We start from the raw sequence: 20,799 nt of genomic DNA, 5'->3' as shown, positions 1-20,799 counted from the left end.
TCCATTTTCTTGCCTCTCCATAAACACCCTGAGGTTAGATGGTGGGTGATAACCTTTATCGTAAATGCTCATTCAGCCGACTTTGTCAGCTCTGTACTGATTTAAAGGCCATTACAACTCAAATTATTAGCATGGATAAATTCACTACACCACTTTATCTTCTAAGACACATCAACTAGCTTAGTTCTGCCTGTGCAGGAGCAGAAGAAAATAAACAGCACAAATATAACACAGGAATATAAACAGATCCATGCATCATGCATATGCATTATTTCATGAAGGTGTGTGTTGACACTTTATGTTGCTTCTTGTCATCTGAAATTAAGTCTTATGGTTTTACCACTGATATTTGTAGTCATTTCTTGCTGATGACCGCAATGCATGCACAAAGTTTAAGCAGTAACAAATAAAGGATGTTGCTACTTAGCACAGTAGGCCTACAGTCTTATGTTTTCAAATCAATGCAATAAATGCTTAAACGCGATACTAAAGGTAGTATCGAGTACCATTGTTATTAAGATGTAATTTGTTAGGTGTCTGCGAGAAAGAAAAGCTAAAAAAAAGTAAAAATTCCACATATACACGCTAAAGCGAGATTTCAGACAACTTTAAGACTTTGCTGCCCCCTTTTGGCTATATGGGTATGAGCACTTGGCGTCTTTCTTCTACATTTTGTTGGGAATTGTGAATTAACATGTGAATGAAAATAACGTTTTATATTTGCACAAACAAGTGTTCATTAAATCAATATACGATTATTTCGCTATTATTGTCTCCGATCTCCAATACTGTAATCCTAAACCCTTAAGGAACTTTAGTGCGAGTGTTTGTTTCCTCCGGTTTGATTTGAACCGAACACGCGAGAACATACAAGCATGACAGCAGTTGACATTTAACATTTTGTTTCATCCGTAAATTTGCAGTTAAAAAATTGCTGCAAGGTGAAGATGAACATATTTTAAAATTGACTTTTTGGTGAAGGGACGTGTTTTAGGAAACAGAGCCCCCAAACCATTATTATAGCTTGGTACATTCAAGGCAGTCCGCGGGTACAGAGTAAGATGTGTTTTACTGTTTTGTGTTATAATCACGAATTATTAAACGTGTCTAAAGTTTGTACATGTGTGTGACATAATAATTGTTAAAAATTTCAAATACACATGAATGACCTCAATATGTAAAGGTTCAGAGGAACGCAGATGGACGCGCGACTAGATGTGTCACACAAACAGCAGCCGTGCACGTGAATGAATGTTTAACACAATGCTGCGGATGAAGACACTACATCTACTGCAGGCACATATGTCATGCTGCTCTGTGGTGCGGCAAAATGTTCATCAGCTGGCCTCCATCAAACATGTTTGTCTTCTCTCTGAGAGGAGACGTCAGGGTCTTCTGTACCCCTTTAGTGCTCTGAAGGAGCACTTGACCCCACAGGTAGACCAAGCAGAATTCAAGATCTTCCATCCCAGCCTGAACGACCTCTGTCGGGCAGAGACACTGTTCACTCCCTCACATAAAAACCACATTGAATACTCCACTTCAGCAGTCCGGATGGATCATGTACCTGTGCTTAAACAGCCAGAGGTGAGATTTCTGTTCAGAGTGAGTCTCATTTAATTGGCTTTAATATTTGATAATGCAATGAACTTCATATATTGTTTAAATTTCCCAAAATATTTTGGAACCACTAGACATTTCAAACTGGTTTACTCTGTGTTTGTGTTTTACAGGTGTGTTTTATGGGCAGGAGTAATGTAGGGAAGTCCTCTCTCATCCGAGCTTTGTTTTCTCTTGCTCCAGACGTAGATGTGCGCGTCTCTAAAACACCGGTAAGAAGAATGCCAAATGTCCTCCTTTTTATCTTTGGTTGCTGTTTCATAACTCATGAGACTTTCAGTTGTATCTTTTAGTTGTAAAATATTTTTGTTTTAAATTCTATTGGTAATATAAAATTACACACAAATGAAACAATTTTGTTGGGTCTGGGAATGATCTAATAAGAAAAACTTAAGAAACTTATTAAGAACTTAATAAGAAAATCTTTTGAAACCTGTTTTAAATTTGGTTATAAAATGTGGTATTTTATAGTTTGAGACATTGAGTTTACTTCTGACACTATAGAAGATGCACTTCTTTTCTCAGAAGAAAAATCGTTCTCCATTTTATCCAATTAAACTGTTCAGAGAAATTTCTACAGTGTCATTTTTTGTCCTGGTCACTTTTCCCCTCTTTAAAACAGGGTCACACTAAAAAGCTGAATTTCTTCACTGTGGGAAAGGCTTTTGCTTTAGTGGACATGCCGGGGTATGGACACAGGGCACCACAGGACTTTGTGGAGATGGTAGAACCTTACCTTCAGGAACGTCAGAAGTAAGATGCTATTGCAATTAATTCCAGTACTTACTGTGTGCCTGTGTTGAGTAGAAATCTGTGTAATAAAGTGTGGTGAGTAACTTTGTAAACATGTCGATTTCTTTATTGCATTTTATATCGCTAGTCTTGTGAGGACGTTCTTGCTGGTGGATAGTGGTGCAGGACTGCAGAGGGCAGATTTAGTTGCTGTGGAAATGTTGGAGGAGTTTAGTTTGCCTTACGTGGTGAGTATGTCTCTTTGTGCTCTTACCATGACTGTCCAGCAGGGGTTGTCAGAGTACTTACAATTCTTACTCAAGTTTAAGCTTTTAATTATTTGTAGTTTGATGAGCAAAATAATGAAAATAAGACCTTTTTGAAAATGTTTTACCTAATAATCCCATTAATCTTCACCATAATATGCATATTGGTCTAAACAGACTGGAAGATTGGAAGATTCTTTTTGAGATTTTTTTCACTAAAGCTCCAGTGTACATTTACATTTACATTTACGCATTTGGCAGACGCTTTTATCCAAAGCGACTTACATTGCATTATCCTATACATTTGTTACGAAGTATGTGCAATCCCCTGGGATCGAACCCACGACCTTGGCATGCTCTTACCACTGAGCAACAGGAAAGCTGTGTGTGACAGAAATGCGATATAATATACATAACTATGTCTTCAGAGACCTTAGATATAAAGACCTTACATAATGAAGCGTTATGTTTTATTACCTTAGAATGAGCTATTTCTATCTATATACACCGCGGGTCCCCTTGCATGGAATTCGCCATGTTGTTTCTACAGTAGCCCTAAACGGATAAACTGCTCTATAGAAATACATTATCTCCTTTGGCAAAGAAGTGAAAACGCGATGACATCTTTGTCCTGTGAGAGCCGTGCTTTGAAAGGGGAGGGTGGAGTGAGCTGTTGGATGTAATTTGCATCCTAACCGCTAGATGACGCTAAAACCTCCATATTGCTTCTTTAAATTATGTGAACGTTATATGCAGTTCATAGTAGTGTTTACAGATGCTGTTATTCAGAGCAACTAACAGTGCATTCTATGTTAATAATTTCATAGTAGATGTGTTCCTCTTTCCACGGTGACCGCAAGTTTCAGTTATGTTAGAAGAAAGTCCCTTGAAATTTCTATCATTAAGTATGCCAGCAAACACACATTGACTACACTGAACAAAAAATACTCAATACTTCATTTTTATTCCTTTTCTTAGATTTCTTCTAAGTGCACAAGACTTTATCTATTCATTGAAAAGAACATGTTATTTACCCTCTGTATAATCTGACATTAAAAGAACATCTCTTTTTCTGTCATGATTTAGCTGGTGGTGACTAAAACAGACAGAACTGGACAGGGCGCTTTGTTGACCTTGATGGTACAGCTGCAGGACTTTATCAAGAAGCAAACCAGCACGTGTTTTCCACAGCCCTTTTTAGTGAGGTGAGACACACTCAAATTCACCAAGAATGATTATTGTGTTTTCCACGCTAGTGTATTCTATGGGTCATTCTCACAAAACCATTAAACATCATGGCAGTTATGATTTTAAATACAAAACAAAATTCTACAAGACAAAGAATAATTTTAACATGAAGATCTGCCTTACATAATGACGTGTCAATGATCTGATAATGCACTGTTTAAATCACCTCTTTGGTGTTATGTCACACACATCTTAGATACCTATGCTTGGTCACCACTGAGGACATAAATCCTGTTATTTAAATATGTCAGTGCCCTGGCATACGAGTCTTTAGTTTTATAAGAATGAGAACGATTACATTCCTTTAGTTGAACGACATTCTTGCTGATAAGATAAGGCGAGGGGTTTGAGAACACTGGAAACAAGCACACCATGTCTGCAGTAGTTTGAGGTCAGGCTTTGTGTGTCAATACAGGAAGTCACTGTTTCGCAGATAAGATGATAAGGAACATACCTTTTAGCTTAGTTAGGTGCCACTACCGATTACTGCACACATATATTATTGAATAAATATTTACACAGCACACGGTGGGGCCTCGAGTGGGGCAAGTAATGCATTTACTGGCATTCTTTTTTCATGTTTCCAGTTATGTATATAATCATCATTTACTCACCCTCTTGTAATTTCAAACCTGTATGACTTTTTCTTTTTTCTGCAGAACACAAAATAAGATATTTTGAAGAATGGTTTTAACCGACACCTATTCACTTGCACTGGTTTTGTGTCCACACAATAGAAGTGAATGGGTGCCGGCGCTGTTCAGTTACCATCTTACTTCAAAATATCTTCTATTGTGTTCTGCAGAAGAAAGAAAGTCATACAGGTTTGAAATCACAAGATGATGAGTATATGATGACAATATTTTTATTTTTGGGTGAACTATCCCTTTAAGAAACAGTTGATTCATGTTATCTCAGCATATTTCTTGGGAGGTAATGAATTCTGACCTTTTGTACAAAAGTTAACATGCTCACTGGCACAAGTCTTCACACACTTGAATATTGTCCTACAGGTTCTTACATTCTTATTTTTTTTATTCAATTTATGTCAACTTTTCTTTGTTGTAAGTAAAGAAATACTTATTTCCAGGTTTTAGTGGAGAAGACAACTAACTAACTAACTAAATAATTAAATGAACACATCATATTAATATTATAGTTACCCTATTGTGTATATAATAAATAACAAATGTGTTTTTTTTTCTCCCCCACCTCTCGTTCCCCTCTGTGACCGACAGTTCAGTTCAGTTCTCTGGAATTCACCTTCTCAGGTGTTTTATTGTACATGTAACAGGAAATCTTCGGCCTACTGCTGAACAAACATAACTGACAGCAATGACGGTCTCTCAGGTGCATCTACTGTAAGGTCAGCTTCAGCTATGTGAAATAAAAACAGTTTGCCATCTGAAAATCACACCTAAATGTTTCTTGAATTTGTTAAGATCTGGTCTTTGTGTTCTTTAGCATTGAATTGTTTGTGCTAAAGATGTATTGTTATTGTGTGTATTATTGAGCGAGACGGGACTTTAAACACCTTTTTAGCTGTTTCAAGATTTTACATGTTCGCATTTCAGCATCACAGAATAAACTAAATTGTCCAAAAATGAGTTTATGTCATGTACAGTACATGATTTTACAACATACTTTGGGCAGGTTCCAGAATTCATTCTCTTGATACAGTATAAATGATGTTTAGGAATTGTTTATGTTCAAACTGAGTTTGGGCTTGCATTAAAGCTTTAAACAAAATTTAGAATGTGAAAACAGGAACACATTAAGTTCCAGATCAGTTGTTTCGACCTGTATCAAAGTATAACCTGCCCTACTAATAAGTAAAATCTTAAGCGCAAGTGTTGAAGTCATCAGATATGTCACGTGAGCTTTTCAATGATTGTCATCCTTTTGTTCTTAAAATAAACACTGTGTCACACTGGTCACTATTCATACTGAACCCAGGGTTATTAATTAATCCTGAGGAGTCGGGTCTCAAGATGGGTAAATTCTGGGTTAATGTCCTTATTTGCATGTTTACAAGGTCCATAATATACAGCATGCAACCAGTATGCAATCTGTCTTAAAATACCGCTTGGCTAGTTTATGAAAAGTTGCTACTTAATTCTGGATGTTTTATGAAAGATATATATATATATATATATATATAAAATATTCTTGTAATACAAATGAGTTAATTGTACTGTAGAAACATACTATGTAATACATACATATAACATAATGTCAAAACATATGTATATGCTTTACAATTGTTTTGCGTGATGATCAGTCCAAAATTTGAGCTTTTAAGTTAATGATCTCAAGTTTAACTTATCGACACAAGTCACAGTGTTTATTACTAGTGCTGTCAATCGATTAAAAAAATTAATCGGATTAATCACACATTTTCTGTGATTAATCACACATAATAATAATATTTTAAAATATACTTTTACATTTTAATAATTTCACATTTAATCTTCAAATTGATGTAGAAACAACATATTTCTTTAACAGCGTCATTTTATGAATGAAAGAAAACATTTTGATATTAGTACTGTAACTGATGTCTCTATTAAATTGATTATTTTAACATTAATTATAGCCATTCAACAATATAATTGAGAGCTATCATGAAATATACAGAAATTGAAGGAAGTTCTCAAACACTTTACAGTCTTTAATGCTAAATTATAAATTAAATGCAGAAGAATTCTCATTAAAGCTACAAAATCACATTGATTTTTTCTTTTATTTTGTTCTTTGATTAACTTTAGTGACAGGAGTCACAGCAGCAAGTTTAAGAACGTGGCCCCTTTAAGAGCTGTCTCAGTAGGCAGATCTGACCATCACCGCACTCCCATTTTCACAAAACTTTGCATTCATTTAAGATTTTATTTTACACTTTGAAGTCTTGCTTAAGAAAATGCTAGACAAAACGATTTTTCTTACATAATCCATTCAAGCACGAAAGAGAACTTAACTATGGGATTCCTTTTGTGCCAATAAAAATGAACGCAAACTTTTAAAAAACGAACAAAAATATACAATAAGAAAGACAAAACACACTTTGATAATGAAAACAATAAACTCAGTTGCAAGAATGTGACATGATTTCTTAACAATTTTCTAAGTTTCGGTTTTGCAAATAATAGTTTTGAATTCGCTGCTAGATTTTTCATTTGCGCTTTCCGGGTTTTCGTTTACGCTTCTCAATTTTTCGTTCGCCTTTCTGGCACAAATCTCACGTGTGGGCGGGATTTATGGCCACTTTACTCTCATTGGTTAGTGAGATTTGGATTGACAGCTCCCTGACCAGGAAGACGATACTGAAGACAGTGCAGCGGATTAGAGAGCAATCTGTTTGCGGTTTTCTGTATTGTATTGTTTTAGTGTTTGTACTTAAATTACTTTATTATTTTGTAAGTATATTAGCAGGGTTGCCAACTTTCACGCACTTAAAAGTGGGACACGCTTCCAGGCTCTATGACGCCGTAACAACAAGCCAACGTCGAGCAAATACAGGATAGATAGCCATATTCACATGCAACTTTACGTGGGTTTAGAGGCCGTCAAGACAGCAGTCTATAATTTATAATTACAATGATATCAGGAAAATGAGATGCCTAGTGAGTTTTGAGGAGATATACAATAAAGTGTTATGCTTCCAGTTCATATTTCTAATTTATAGATTATAATCGTGATGGCATTTTATGTATCGTTTCTATCTTTAAATGTTTGTTTATAGTTTAAGTCTCTCTTCTGATTTTCTTTAACATGTTTTACGTAGGTGTGTAAATACATAATGAAATTGTTGTTTGCAAGAGGCAGACTAAATTAATAAAGCATTCTGAAGGCCTCTAATTGTGTCACCTTATGAATTTGTTTTGTTGTAGCGTTTAAAAAACATAAATGTCATTTGAATGTATTGGTAGTGTTTTATGAGGTGTACTTTCTGTGAATGTAAAGAAAGGGGTATAATACTGTACATTCACCATGAGTTGAAAAAGAATGATACAGTACTTAATTTATACGTGGACTTAATTCTTTAAAAGGAGACTGTATGCAAGAGCGACATCGTCATCCTCCTCCTCAGCTGGACACAAGTCACCCTCAGGTACATTTATGTAACCGAGATAATAAAATCGCTAAAAGTTTCTCTGTACAGTAACTATGCAGCAATATTTTCATTTAGCACGTTAATTTCTCACAACCCAATAATCTGTAACGTGTCGTTATTGGATGTTATAATGCAAGTTGTTCCTTCCTTTTTAAGAAAATTATCTTAATAGGCCATAAAATAATACCTGACAAAAAATATAAAGCACACAATGAACGCGCTTAGTAAAGACAGAATTGCTACTGTACAGGAATACAACTTTAGTGATTTTCTTTATTATCTGAATTACATTCATTTACCTGAGGATGGAGAGGACGCTTGGATTCACACCATGCATGGCTTACCTACTGCAATACCAATTACTAATATACCAACTAAATAAGAAAGTAGTTTTAAGTACAAACAATAAATATAACAGCATGCAGATCGTTCTCTAAGATTCGTTGCACTGTAATGTCTTCAGTATCGACTTCCTTGTTAGGGAGCTATCAATCAAAAACTCACTGGCCAATCAGCGTAAAGCGGCCATAAGTCCCGCCCACACGTGAGATTTGTGCCAGAAAGGCGATTGAGAAGCGTAAACGAAAACTCGGAAAGCGCAAATGAAAAATCTAGCAGCGAATTCAAAACTATTATTTGCAAAAACGAAACTTAGAAAATTGTTAAGAAAAATGGCAGTTTATTTGAAAATCATGTCACCTTCTTGCAATTGAGTTTATTGTTTTCATTATCAAAGTGTTTTTTTTTCTTTCTCATTGTATAATTTTGTTCGTTTTTTAAAAGTTTGCGTTCATTTTTATTGGCACAAAAGGAATCCCATACTTAACACGGATGCGCTGTCTGACAGAGATTCACTGACGCAGCCTTCAGCCCATGACTGTTTACACCGCACTGGACCTCGCGTTGCGTTTTGCCGCGTCCCACAGTTTAGAAGCTGTCTATCTTCATTGAACGCGTCAAAGCAACTGTTTAAAATCGCGCTTAAGTGGTTTAAAAGCCTGTACACCAGGGGTCTTCAACTAATTTTCTTTGAGGGCCAGACTCCAAAAGTATAAATAGGATGCGGGCCAGTTTTTTTTTACCATATCCTCATTTCTTCTGTTATTTTGTATTTCTGATATTTATTTCGTTTTGTTCCTTTTATACTGTTTTTGTTGCTGTTACGTATAGGCCATATACTGTATTAAAACATGCACACAAATATTGCATCCAGTATTTGTGCATTTTCATAATATTAAATTAAAAAGGAAATTGTCTTTTTAACTGTATTTTATATTCCTTAATGCATTACTTTACCCAAAAATTGCTACTATTTTACTCACCCACAGTTCTCCAGTACATCCAAGATGTGGGTGGCACAGTGGCGCCCCCAAGGGGCTCAACCCCTCCTCTCTCGTTTAACCTGCGAAACCGCGACTAATGTCGTCTTTACACAGCAAAGGCGGCACAGAAACCGAATCTGAAGCGGCTTAAAACCACGAAAATGAGTATTTACACAGAGCGTTAATGCAGCTCTAAAGCGGCATAAATGCATTTACACAGGAATTAAAATAATGCGAAATAATGCTGAACATAACCACAAAAACACAGAGCGTTAATGCAGCTCTAAAGCGGCATAAATGCATTTACACAGGAATTAAAATAATGCGAAATAATGCTGAACATAACCACAAAAGCACAGTTCTAACAATATGCTGATGAAATAATATCTTAAATTAAACAATATATATATTGTTTAATTATATCAAAATATATATATACTGACACTAATAATAACAATGCATACTTTAGGATAAAAGCAATAATAGGCTATAAATGCAACATTTTAAATGATTTTCCTAGGTAACAAACTCTCAGGCACCTCACCGCATATTGAAAGACGCCAAAAGTTGTTTTAAAGAGCCACAAAGTCACTGTCGACCAGGTAAATGAACAGTTCCGATGTTACAGCAAATGTTACCAGATCGTTTTCGTGTATGAAATACTGTCCTCAATGAGATGCGTCTGGAAATATAACGGCAAAATCCTGCATTTCAATCCTAGCCCGTCAAGACCCAAATAATTTACGCTCCTAGGGCCGGGCATCTGTGCACAAGCGCTACTCCTCACTTTACGATCTGGACCGAAGCACACTTACATTATTATGATGCGACTGTTTTGAGTTAAACGGTAAGAAAAGCGCACACTCTCTCATCACAACACAATGTTAAGTTTGTGATTTATTAAGTGTTCGACTTCATGCGTGTGTTGCGGAGACCCATCTGCTTAAGTAACACGAGAGCTTTTCAAATAACTCTGCGACACTGCATAATGTCCGACAAACCTAATATTTGAAGCAGTTTGAGACGCACAGTAAAACATGTCTGCATGTGATCGTGTCACACGTACCGGAAGTTTTTTTCCACGAAGGAGAGGAGCTTAAGGAGGAATTTAAACAATGGCATGAGTTCAAATAAAAAAATCTGCATGCCGGGCCTGAGTCACAAACAATCATACTCCAAACATTTTTCTAAATTAACTTTAAAAAGAAACGAAACGAAATAAATGTAATTTGCCATTAAAAACTAATCTAAACTATTTTAATGGCTGAAAACGGTCTCAAAATTTACATCCTGCATTCAAACTGTGCCACAGCCTGCCTGAGTAAACAAAAATACTCCAAACATGTTTCCTCATTAAATCATTTTATGAAGAAATTAAACGAAAAGTTTGAATTATTTAAAAAACCTGTGTTGTTATTATTAGCCTAAAACAAATGTGGCTGTGTGTTTTTGGCTTCATCTTCACTCTCTCACTTTCTGCTGACATGACAATGACGTAGTTTAGAGCGGCTTTAATGCGCCTTCATTTACACTAAACCTGAGCCGCATCAGAGTCGCCTTCGATACTAGGGTCTGAGGAGGGTCAGAGGCGGCATATTTTAGATCGGCTTTCGTGCGGCATTGCGTCGTTACACAGAAATTTAATCCGCCACAGAGACGCCTTAACTCGCCTGTGTAAAGACGCCTTAATGCGCACGGCAGCCGCAGTACCACGCACGTGACGTCACGTTTGCTCCTGTTCAGTCAGCACGCATGAAAGGGGTAGAGGGTTGGAGATGAAACTCACAAACTAGTAAGTAAAACGTGGTTTATTGTATGATAAAATTTATCGTATCAAACTCTAATACGGGTTGGCTAACTGAGATTAAGCTAGTCGCTAAGGCATTGGATTTTAATTTTTCTGCTGCTCATACTCGCATTTTGATCGATCACTATACATGTTTGGTTAATACATTACTCCATCAGCTGATCTTTAAATTGTTGGATTTGCAGTTTTTGGCATCTATTACTATCATATTTTTATAGTCAAATATATGTAGAACAGTTAGCGAATTAGCATGTATCAATCAAACACTGAAAATATTAGTAAATTAAATTAGAAATTAAATAATAACTTTATATGATCCCAGTAGTGTTAATGGCAATGCCAAAACTCTTAACCATTAGATTCAGGCATAATACATTTTTTAAATGTGCCACCCTAAGATTTGTACTGGCCCCTTTGTGCCACACCATAAAAAAAATCCTGGGGACGCCACTGGCATTGTTTTTTCAAGAAGACATTTGGTTGAATTAATTAAAGTTAAATCAATAAAAGTAAAAAACGCAAATACATTCAACAAAAAAGTAATCCCTGCCCCTTGTGACGTTAAATAAGCGTCTTATAAATCAGATCTGTGCAAGAAACTGAACGCTATTATCACATCTTCGGATGAAATCCGATCGCATTCATGTGCCGCCCACGCACTTATAGGGCAGAGCCTTTGTATAGTGCGAGTTCTGGGGGGAGATGAACAGCTGTTTTTCGTAAATATAACCGTTATACATAATGAATGCAGTAATAAAAACAACACCGTTTCCCCTTATCTGAGACAACCGTTCACGTGGTGTACCCTTTCTACAGTTAGCCTACTTTCAAGGGCAGAAAACGCGTTTTAGCACACGACCTATCGCGTGCGCGATTGCCTGTGGCTGTGCAATGCATTGCTGATTATAACGTTGTAAATAACATTAAGTTTCTTGGACTGACCGATCAAATCGCTTTATAAGACGTAAATCATTATGAGCCGCGGGAATTATGTAGCAGCGTTTTGGGCTTTTAAAGATGTGGCGTCTCAGGAGGACGTGCATTTAAAGCACACCGTTCTTAAAGTCTCTCCACTTATTTGAAATGTTAAGGCGGGCCAGGTAAAGATGATTGACGGGCCGCCAGTTGACTAGCCCTGCTGTACACGAATAAGAGCGTGATTACATACTGTAACGCTAGACAAAGAATGTCAAAACAAACGGATGCTGCTTTAATTGCTTTAAATATTTTTCACGCGTTAATTTGAAAAAATTAATCGCATGTTAACTTGACAGCCCTATTTATTACTAAAGTGGACCATTATTATAGTATTCTTTGTCTTTAGCCTGAATAAAACTTCGGAAGTTTCAGAAAATAGCACACCATTTTTGTACCACTTTTATGGTGCCTTTTTAAATTTGGAGTTCTATAGCCCTTCTACATTCATTAAATAAAATAAGACTGGCCATGAAGACAGTTAAGGTCACACAGGGTTAAAATGACATGATGATGAACTATAACAGAATTTCTGGTTGAACGATACCTATAAAGAAAGTTTTAATACGGTTGTATTGTTATCTTTAGCTAATTTTTATGTTTTTATATTTTTACATACCCTACGAGAACAGTGCGTAAATTGCATTCAATCGATGAACTTTGTGCCGAATTGCCCTTACAAGCTCTGAATGTGTAAATGAGATTTTTTATTTAACTGTGGTTAATTTTGTGTGTGTGTGTGTGTGTGGAGATATTGATAATGGAGGGACATAAAGTGATGCTCAACATTTCTCTTGTCATGTCCCTAATGGGTCCTTTAAAAGTAATTCTACAGTTCATGGCTTTGATTTTCTCGTAACCATCCATATTCTGCTGTGACGCACATAGCATCGTGTCAGGTATCCTTTCTACTCCACTCAGCAGTAGCATTGATGGTGATGATACAGAGCTGTATATGAAGATAAACTATAAAATTTAAGTGTCGCAATGTTATAAAAAAGACAAGATGGTGCAATCACATTTATTGTGCCCAAATTTAACTTAGTTTTTGCCCACCCTTTTCCTTTTATGCGTTTGCTTTTGGACACTGACCCCATAAAACATTTGCAGCTAGTTAATTTTTTATTTTTTAACTTTTTCTTCTAAATTTTATAGGCACCGGCAGATATTAAAACCCTGCCTCGGCTTGTAAAAGTCCATGAGTTTCTTGTCACATAGAGAGAGGGATTAGTGGGGTATTAAGTTGGAGTATTTTAAAAAATGTATCAGACTTAAAACGCAGAACTGGACTTTTAAAGCATTTTCTCCAAATCATCCTCTCAGAAGACAGAACCATCATCTCCTCCAATTGGAATCCACACTTTCGACCTGTTTCTTGATTCCCTTCCCGTAGGAGCCTACGTTTGATTTTTCAGCATTTCATTCGAACTCACTTTAATCAACATGTGCACCCCACAGCCCATCTGCCCTGTCAATGCCACCATCTGCTCAGGCAGGTCCTGCCTGGTGCCCCTTAGTAACTTCAATGAGATCCTTGGGGTGGTAATGAGTACTGTGCTGACCGTCATGCTGGCCATGGTCATGTTTGCAATGGGCTGCACTGTCGAGGTTAAAAAACTATGGGGGCACATCCGCAGGCCCTGGGGCATTTTCATCGGATTCTTGTGCCAGTTTGGCATCATGCCTTTCACTGCCTTTGCACTTGCTCTGGCATTCAATGTGCTACCCATCCAAGCTGTGGTCATTATCATCATGGGTTGTTGCCCTGGAGGGTCCAGCTCGAATATTATCTGCTATTGGCTCGATGGAGACATGGATCTAAGGTGAGACCATTTGTTTTCTTTAGTCATATGTAGCCTTGAAATAAATCCATCAAATATCATTGCTCCTGGGTAATTGGGTTTTTCATTTCCTGTTTATCAAAAATATGTGTATACATTATATTGTATATTTGAATATATACGTGTTATATAAATGTATACAGGTTAGCGGTCGGCATATATTCTCTGCTGCCTTAAACTTAAAACTTGTTTTGATGAATTAAAGTAATGCAAAACAGCGTTTGATTTAATGTATGTATTTGCTGATCCACACATATTAACAAAACATACACTATCATTTTGAACAAAAAAGTAAAATAATATAACTGTTTTAACAAAAACAAAAGAAACAAAATCACAAGATGAGGCTAATTGTCATTTATTTACTTCCTGGCATAACTAATGTTTTTATATGAACACAATTTCTATCTTGTAGGTTTAACTAAGTGAAAATAAAATATGTGATTTGATTAAGTGTATTCCAGTTTGGGAATAGCTGTATAATAGTGGAATGGTCATCTTTATAAATAAAACTGTGTTGATGTAACTCTTTATGATGCCCACAGTATCAGCATGACCGCATGTTCTTCAATCCTGGCGCTGGGCATGATGCCTCTCTGTTTGCTCATCTACACCTCCGTCTGGACATCAGCCGAGACTCTCCAGATCCCTTATGACAGCATCGGTAAACTCACCTGCTCTAGTATTATTCAAGTCTAAAGTCAGAGTGGAAAAAAGCATTCTTGACATGCATAAAAATATGTGTTAGGGACCCATGGGGTCTTGTGTATGAAATGCTATTATGTTCAATTTTCTAGGCATCACGCTAGTGAGTTTACTTGTGCCTGTCGGTTTCGGAATGCTTTTGAAAAGCAAGTGGCCCGAAATAGCTAAAAAAGTCCTCAAAGTGAGTTTTTCTTCACATTTGCATTGAAAATTCCAATGTCACATTGTTAAGCGGCTTGTGTTAACGTGTTATTTTCTGTATGTTCAGATCGGATCTGTGGTAGGAATCATATTCATTATAGTGATTGCAGTCATAGGTGGTGTGCTGTATCAGTCCTCATGGGTCATTTCACCTTCGCTTTGGATTATCGGCACCATTTATCCCTTTATTGGCTTTGGTCTAGGCTTTCTGTTGGCTCGCTTTGTGGGACAACCTTGGTACAGGTAAGTACGATAAAACAATTCTATTCATAAAACCTTTTTCATAAAAATGTTGTCAGAGCTGTGGCACATTGAGCCGTTGTGCTCGTGCAGATGATATAGATTTAGCTTTTTTAAAATTGTATAGCCTACTGAATGGCAATGCACTGTAAATTACTGTCAGATGTTTAAGACTGTTTATGTAACTATTTCATTAGATGACACAACCCTTTTGTGTGAATTATTGTGCACATGATCGCAGGTGTCGCACCATTGCATTAGAAACAGGAATGCAGAACGCCCAGCTTTGCAGTACTATAACCCAGCTGTCCTTCAGTCCTGCTGATCTTGAACTCATGTTCGCCTTCCCCTTAATCTACAGTATCTTTCAGATAGTTGTGGCCGGGATTATGGTGGGAGGTAGGATGGCTCTTGTGTCCACTCTGCATTCAAACATTGGGAATACAATATTCTTCATTTGCAGTAATAGTGTTACAACATCTAGCTAGAATCTTGTATTGTTTATTTTGAATAGGAATAATAAAAATAAGTTCAATTGAATGCTTATATATAGACTTTATAATAAGCATTTCTGGATTTACTTGAATTTAATGAAGTGCTGGTCAACCTCTGTATTTTCAGTGTATTACTCATTCAAGCACTATGGTCCGAAGAGTTCATTGGAAATGGATGGGGAAAGTGCAGAAAGCACAAATGAACCCGGATCTGTGAAAGATAAGCAAGCTTATGCTTTGGACAATAGTGTCTTTCAGTGTGATGAGAATGGCAACACTGAGGAAAAAGGCAAAGGTACGCATCTGTGATCTAGCCCATTAATCCATCCTCACAGTAGCCCGTTTGAGCTTCCCTGACTGAAACGGCATGAACTGCGAGTTCACACAGCATACAATTTATCTTCATGCAATCTACTTTGATTAATAATAATAATAAAAGTCAATCCCGTAACATAAAAGTCTAACAAACAAATGCAACAGGTTCGCTCATGTTTACAAACACAAAGCTACGTTGTCGGTGTATGGCGTGTGTTTTTTTCCATTGAGCCCAAAGCATGCAGGTAACTTCAAATTGAATGTTCAAGAGAAGTTGAAATCCTTATTTAAAGAAAACATACAGTGTGTGTGTATATATATATATGCATGATTAAATGTCAAGGTAATTTATTCAAATGTTATTTTCAATTTTGTTATTTTTACTTATATACAAATTACAATGGGCCTTTTGCAAAAGATTTTTGCTTTCTATATTATTTATACATTAGAAACCTATGTACAATGTTTAAGAATACAAGCAATGGAAGTTTTTTTGGAAGTATTAATTGTTTTAAAGCAAGCATTTCAAGAAATGTATTTTCTTGTTAATATTTATATGCACTGTAATGTAAATAAATTAATATTTTCATGTCACCTTTTGATTTTATAGTACATCTCCAGATGCATAAGGGAGGTTGTTATGGGAGAGCTCTAAATTGCTTGGAGACTTGATGTGAGCTTGATATATCATCAGGTTTTTGTTTGTACTGATGTCTGATTTTATCACATTTTATACACGAGTACAAAAAGCCACAAACAAATAAGGCAACTGGTAAATAACATGTGACATCTGGCCATAAAAGAGAAATGTTTTTTTTTTCAGTTTAACTTACTTATAGTCATTCAGAGATAGAGAGACAACAATAAGTCAAGACAACACAACCACACACTGGGCAGGGCCCTTTTCTGTTTCAAAAAGACCTGACTCCGGCTGAACACTTATGACTTGCAGGCTTTGAGCCAAACACACTTCACCACAACCCACCAAGGATAGAGAACATAGGTGTATGGACATTTCAGAACAGAAAAAGGCCCTTTCAGACACGCACACACACACACACACACACACACACACACACACACACACACATTTGGTCTCCCCAAATGTTCAAGATACAGTGGATGTCTTGATACAGTGCTCAGAGGTACCAAATATTTATGAGCACATTTCACAATATTTGAAAGCACAAGTTAAGGTAAGGCTTTTTAACTAATCAAAATATTTCAAGTAAATAGTGTCACATTATTGATTTTGCAGCATTTAACTCCAACTTCTTTGAAATGCCGCCACCCAGAAACAAAAATTGCATGTTACTTTATGCATTTATCTTTACATGCATGGGGTTAATTCAAATGATGTCAAACAGACATTTCCTATGAAATTCCACATGAAAGCTCACATTATAAATTATTATTTTTAATTATATTAATTATAAGTTTGCTGTTGCAAATTGGGGTAAGGTGCCGAAAACACTTCCTGTACAAAAAAGGCAACTGATATAAACTCTATGACATACAGTGTGGCAAAAGGGGAAGTTCATTTCGTATTTAAAGTATGCTATTTTCCCTTCAGAGACAGAGACAACATCGAGGCAATAGACTACCAGAAGATAAAAATTACGCTTAAGAAAAATCACTTTCAAGATGGTGCTTCTGTTTATGCTCTTCGTATTGTTTCTAAAAACCTCATGTATATATTCTTGGCTTCCTAGGAAATGTGTTATGTACATTGTGGAAGACTTAGCCTTTCTGGCATCATGCAGTGAAAAAACAAACACTGCCATCTGTGATCATATCACTGATATTAATGAGGACCTCCACGGGCTTCCGACAAATTTACAGAGTCTCTGCATTCAGTTGGATTCGGATATACACTATGCTGTTATTTTAGCTCCCGGATCATTTTCAAACTTCTCTTCTCTGGAATACCTCAAAATTACTGGATGTTTCTCCAAGATCTCTCCAGACGCTTTTGCTGGATTGTTAAATTTAACTTCATTAAGGTTGGAGTCCAATACAAAAGGCTGTTGTGAAGCATCTGTTGAGTTCAGTGGACTAACTTCACTTAAAAACTTGTATCTTTCACAGTATAGTTTGATATTAATGGCACAAAATGTTTTTGATTCAATTCCTCAGTTAGAAATATTAAGCATAAGCAATGCGTGTTTAAAAGATCTTTCTGAGGTTCTGTGTCGACTGAAAAATGTAAAATCACTTAAGTTGTTTTATTTAAGTGATACGGATTTAAATGTTCTTCAGTTCCCAAACTGCTCCTTTTTTAACACCTCTGACAGTCAGACACCCACTGTATACAATATTGAAAAGATAGATTTGTATCTGGGATCAGTAAAGCACATAGATGAGGGGGCTTTGAAAGTTTTTGGAAATTTGTGGGACCTGGGCTTTGGTGGTTTTCTCAGAGATCTTTCTTTGATGGGAGTAAATCATATCTATAGCTTGACTTTCAGTGTGGATGTACTTAACATTGATGAGTTGTGTTATGCAGCAAAGCTGTATTCTATTAAATTTATATTCGTATCGTACACGACTATAAACTTCCCAGCTACTCCTACAAATATCTCTAAAGACTGTAAAGAAGTTGTAGGCATCCATCTTTATCAATATGTGTATAATGCGTTTAAAATAGATTCAATCTTTCATATTTTTAGCAACCTCTCAAAACTGACAGTCCATTCATATGTGCTGAGATCAAATGATTTTAAATCTGTTTGTTTGTCCTTTCCACAGTCAGTCAAACAGCTCTCCATTATGAGTCTAATGTCAAATGTGATAGGTAAGATAATATCACACCAATTTTTCTGTTTCAAAAATCTTGAAAGTTTGGATTTATATTCAACTAATATTTCCAGCATAGAAGATTTTTCTTTCACTGGATTAGACAAATTGAAAGATTTAAACCTCTGTCGCAACAAGTTATCTCGCATTTATCAAGACACGTTCAGTGGTCTGTATGAACTGATGTTTTTAGATCTTCAAGAAAATCCTTTAATTCAAATTGAGTCAAATTCCTTTGGACATCTTACTAACCTTCACACGCTTCTCCTGGGAGATCTACACTACCCACCAAACATTTCACAAATCAAACTGCGTTTATCTGATATATTTGGAAGGATCCCGTATAATCTGAGTAATGTGTTTATTAGTTCAGGCATGAGACCGATGCAGTTGATGTTTGGAGACGTTACACTGAATCGGAGTCTACATCTCCAAATCAAAGGTCAATATGTGACAGTTGAGGACTGTGACAGTCCTCTCTTGACATCTGTTGTTACACTTCAAATAAATGCTGAATATGTCCTCTGTGGAAAGGACTTTATTGGGAAATATGTTAAATCAGTTGTCAAGCTGGAATTCATATCAGTGTTCTCAGACAATATTGGTGATTTATCAGTAATCAATGAGCTTGTTCATTTAACAAAATTAAAGCTGGAAAACATTGATTTATCTAAACAGCCAAATGTGCAAATAATGTTTCATAATTTAACAAAATTACTAACTCTGATGCTGACCAACTGCAGAATTTTCTTTTTGGATGGAAGTCTGACAAAGGACTTAAAGGCACTGACAGGTCTGGTGTTTACAACCCAGAGTTATGTGAACATTCTGCAAAACTTTGTTGAACATCTTACTAGTTTAAAGGAACTCCGTATCTACGGGATTCATCTTCACTGCAGTTGTGATGATGCTTGGCTGGTCTCATGGGTAAAGGACAACAAGCAGGTTCAGGTTATTATGTTCAATCCCACCATGAAAGAACTGCAGTGTGTGACTGAAAATGGAATTGATTTTGTCAACTTTGTTCATTTCGTCCAGGACAACTGCTCATTTCATATTGAATTTGTGCTCTTTGCCTCAACTTCTGCCTTTTTATATTTGTTTATTTTTGTAGCATTGTCATATCGGTTGGCAGGGCAATACATAAAGCCGCTCTATCACATTTCCCGTGGATGGTTCAGAGAAGCTGTACATAAAGATGGCAAACAGCAGTACCGCTATGATGTGTTTGTTTCATACAGCAGTAAGGATGAGTGCTGGGTCATGGAAGAACTTCTTCCAAACTTGGAGCAGCGTGGGCCTCCATTCCTGCGTCTATGTTTGCACAGTCGAGACTTTCAGTTGGGACAAGACATTGTGGAAAACATCACAGACAGCATCTATGCAAGTCGTAGAACTCTTTGTCTTGTTAGTCGTAACTACATCCATAGCAGCTGGTGTTCTTTGGAGATGCAGCTGGGCACCTACAGACTCCAGGTAGAACAGAGAGACATTCTTATCCTGGTCTTCCTAGAAAATATTCCATCTCGCCTGCTATCCTGTCATCATAGGTTGGCCCGACTGGTGAAAACAAGGACTTATCTAGACTGGCCACTGGACCCTGAGATGCACAAGGCGTTCTGGGAAAGGTTGTGGAATAAACTGAGCACTGATAAATATAACTCTTCACTGTAACTTGTAAACAAAAGAGAAACTGTATTGCTTCTTAAAAAGTTGTAATGCATTGTTTCTGGTTAATTAAAGGTTTAACCAAAAGGTAGTATCAATGTTCAATACAGTCACAGTATGACTTTTATCAGTATTTAAAGAATAAAAATACTCAAAAACATACTACGGCCAAGAGCTTTTTTCCCAAACCACAAAAGCATGTTGTTCAAACATCTTTGAACATCGTTGAACGATCAAAACCTTTTTTTTCCTGATAATAATTTCTGAACGTGTTAATTTTTGAACGTGTTAATTTGATCTACAGCATGCAGCAGATGTACTTCAGCTCATGTCTTTATACATATCTGTTTCACTTATCAGCATCTCATATGAACAACTTCCTCATTTGTGTGGAGTTTGATTTAGTTTGTTTAGAAATATAAGCGTGCATGTCAAAACAAGTGATGTGTAATGCACAA

At 36.4% G+C, this 20,799-nt stretch overlaps 3 protein-coding genes across 3 annotated transcripts; all 3 read left to right on the top strand.

Annotated features, from left to right (window-relative positions):
• Nucleotides 1–851: 851 nt before the first annotated feature.
• On the top strand, nt 852–6,378 carry gtpbp8 (GTP binding protein 8 (putative)). Its single transcript, XM_057335911.1, has 7 exons — nt 852–1,056; nt 1,184–1,587; nt 1,734–1,832; nt 2,243–2,373; nt 2,501–2,600; nt 3,705–3,823; nt 5,105–6,378. Exons 2-7 carry the CDS (start codon nt 1,252–1,254, stop codon nt 5,190–5,192), a joined length of 873 nt encoding a protein of 290 aa, XP_057191894.1. The 5' UTR covers nt 852–1,056; nt 1,184–1,251; the 3' UTR covers nt 5,193–6,378.
• Nucleotides 6,379–9,686: 3,308 nt separating this feature from the next.
• slc10a2 (solute carrier family 10 member 2) lies at nt 9,687–16,409 on the top strand. Its single transcript, XM_057335910.1, has 6 exons — nt 9,687–13,904; nt 14,468–14,586; nt 14,720–14,808; nt 14,896–15,071; nt 15,310–15,467; nt 15,690–16,409. Exons 1-6 carry the CDS (start codon nt 13,525–13,527, stop codon nt 15,869–15,871), a joined length of 1,104 nt encoding a protein of 367 aa, XP_057191893.1. The 5' UTR covers nt 9,687–13,524; the 3' UTR covers nt 15,872–16,409.
• Nucleotides 16,410–17,375: 966 nt separating this feature from the next.
• tlr20.4 (toll-like receptor 20, tandem duplicate 4) lies at nt 17,376–20,484 on the top strand. Its single transcript, XM_057335905.1, has one exon. It carries the CDS (start codon nt 17,522–17,524, stop codon nt 20,345–20,347), a length of 2,826 nt encoding a protein of 941 aa, XP_057191888.1. The 5' UTR covers nt 17,376–17,521; the 3' UTR covers nt 20,348–20,484.
• Nucleotides 20,485–20,799: the final 315 nt, after the last annotated feature.

Source organism: Triplophysa rosa, linkage group LG6 (assembly GCF_024868665.1).
Source record: "Triplophysa rosa linkage group LG6, Trosa_1v2, whole genome shotgun sequence".
NCBI lineage: Eukaryota > Metazoa > Chordata > Actinopteri > Cypriniformes > Nemacheilidae > Triplophysa > Triplophysa rosa.
Note: the sequence above shows the minus strand (reverse complement) of the source record. Positions and strands in the feature narration are given on the sequence as shown.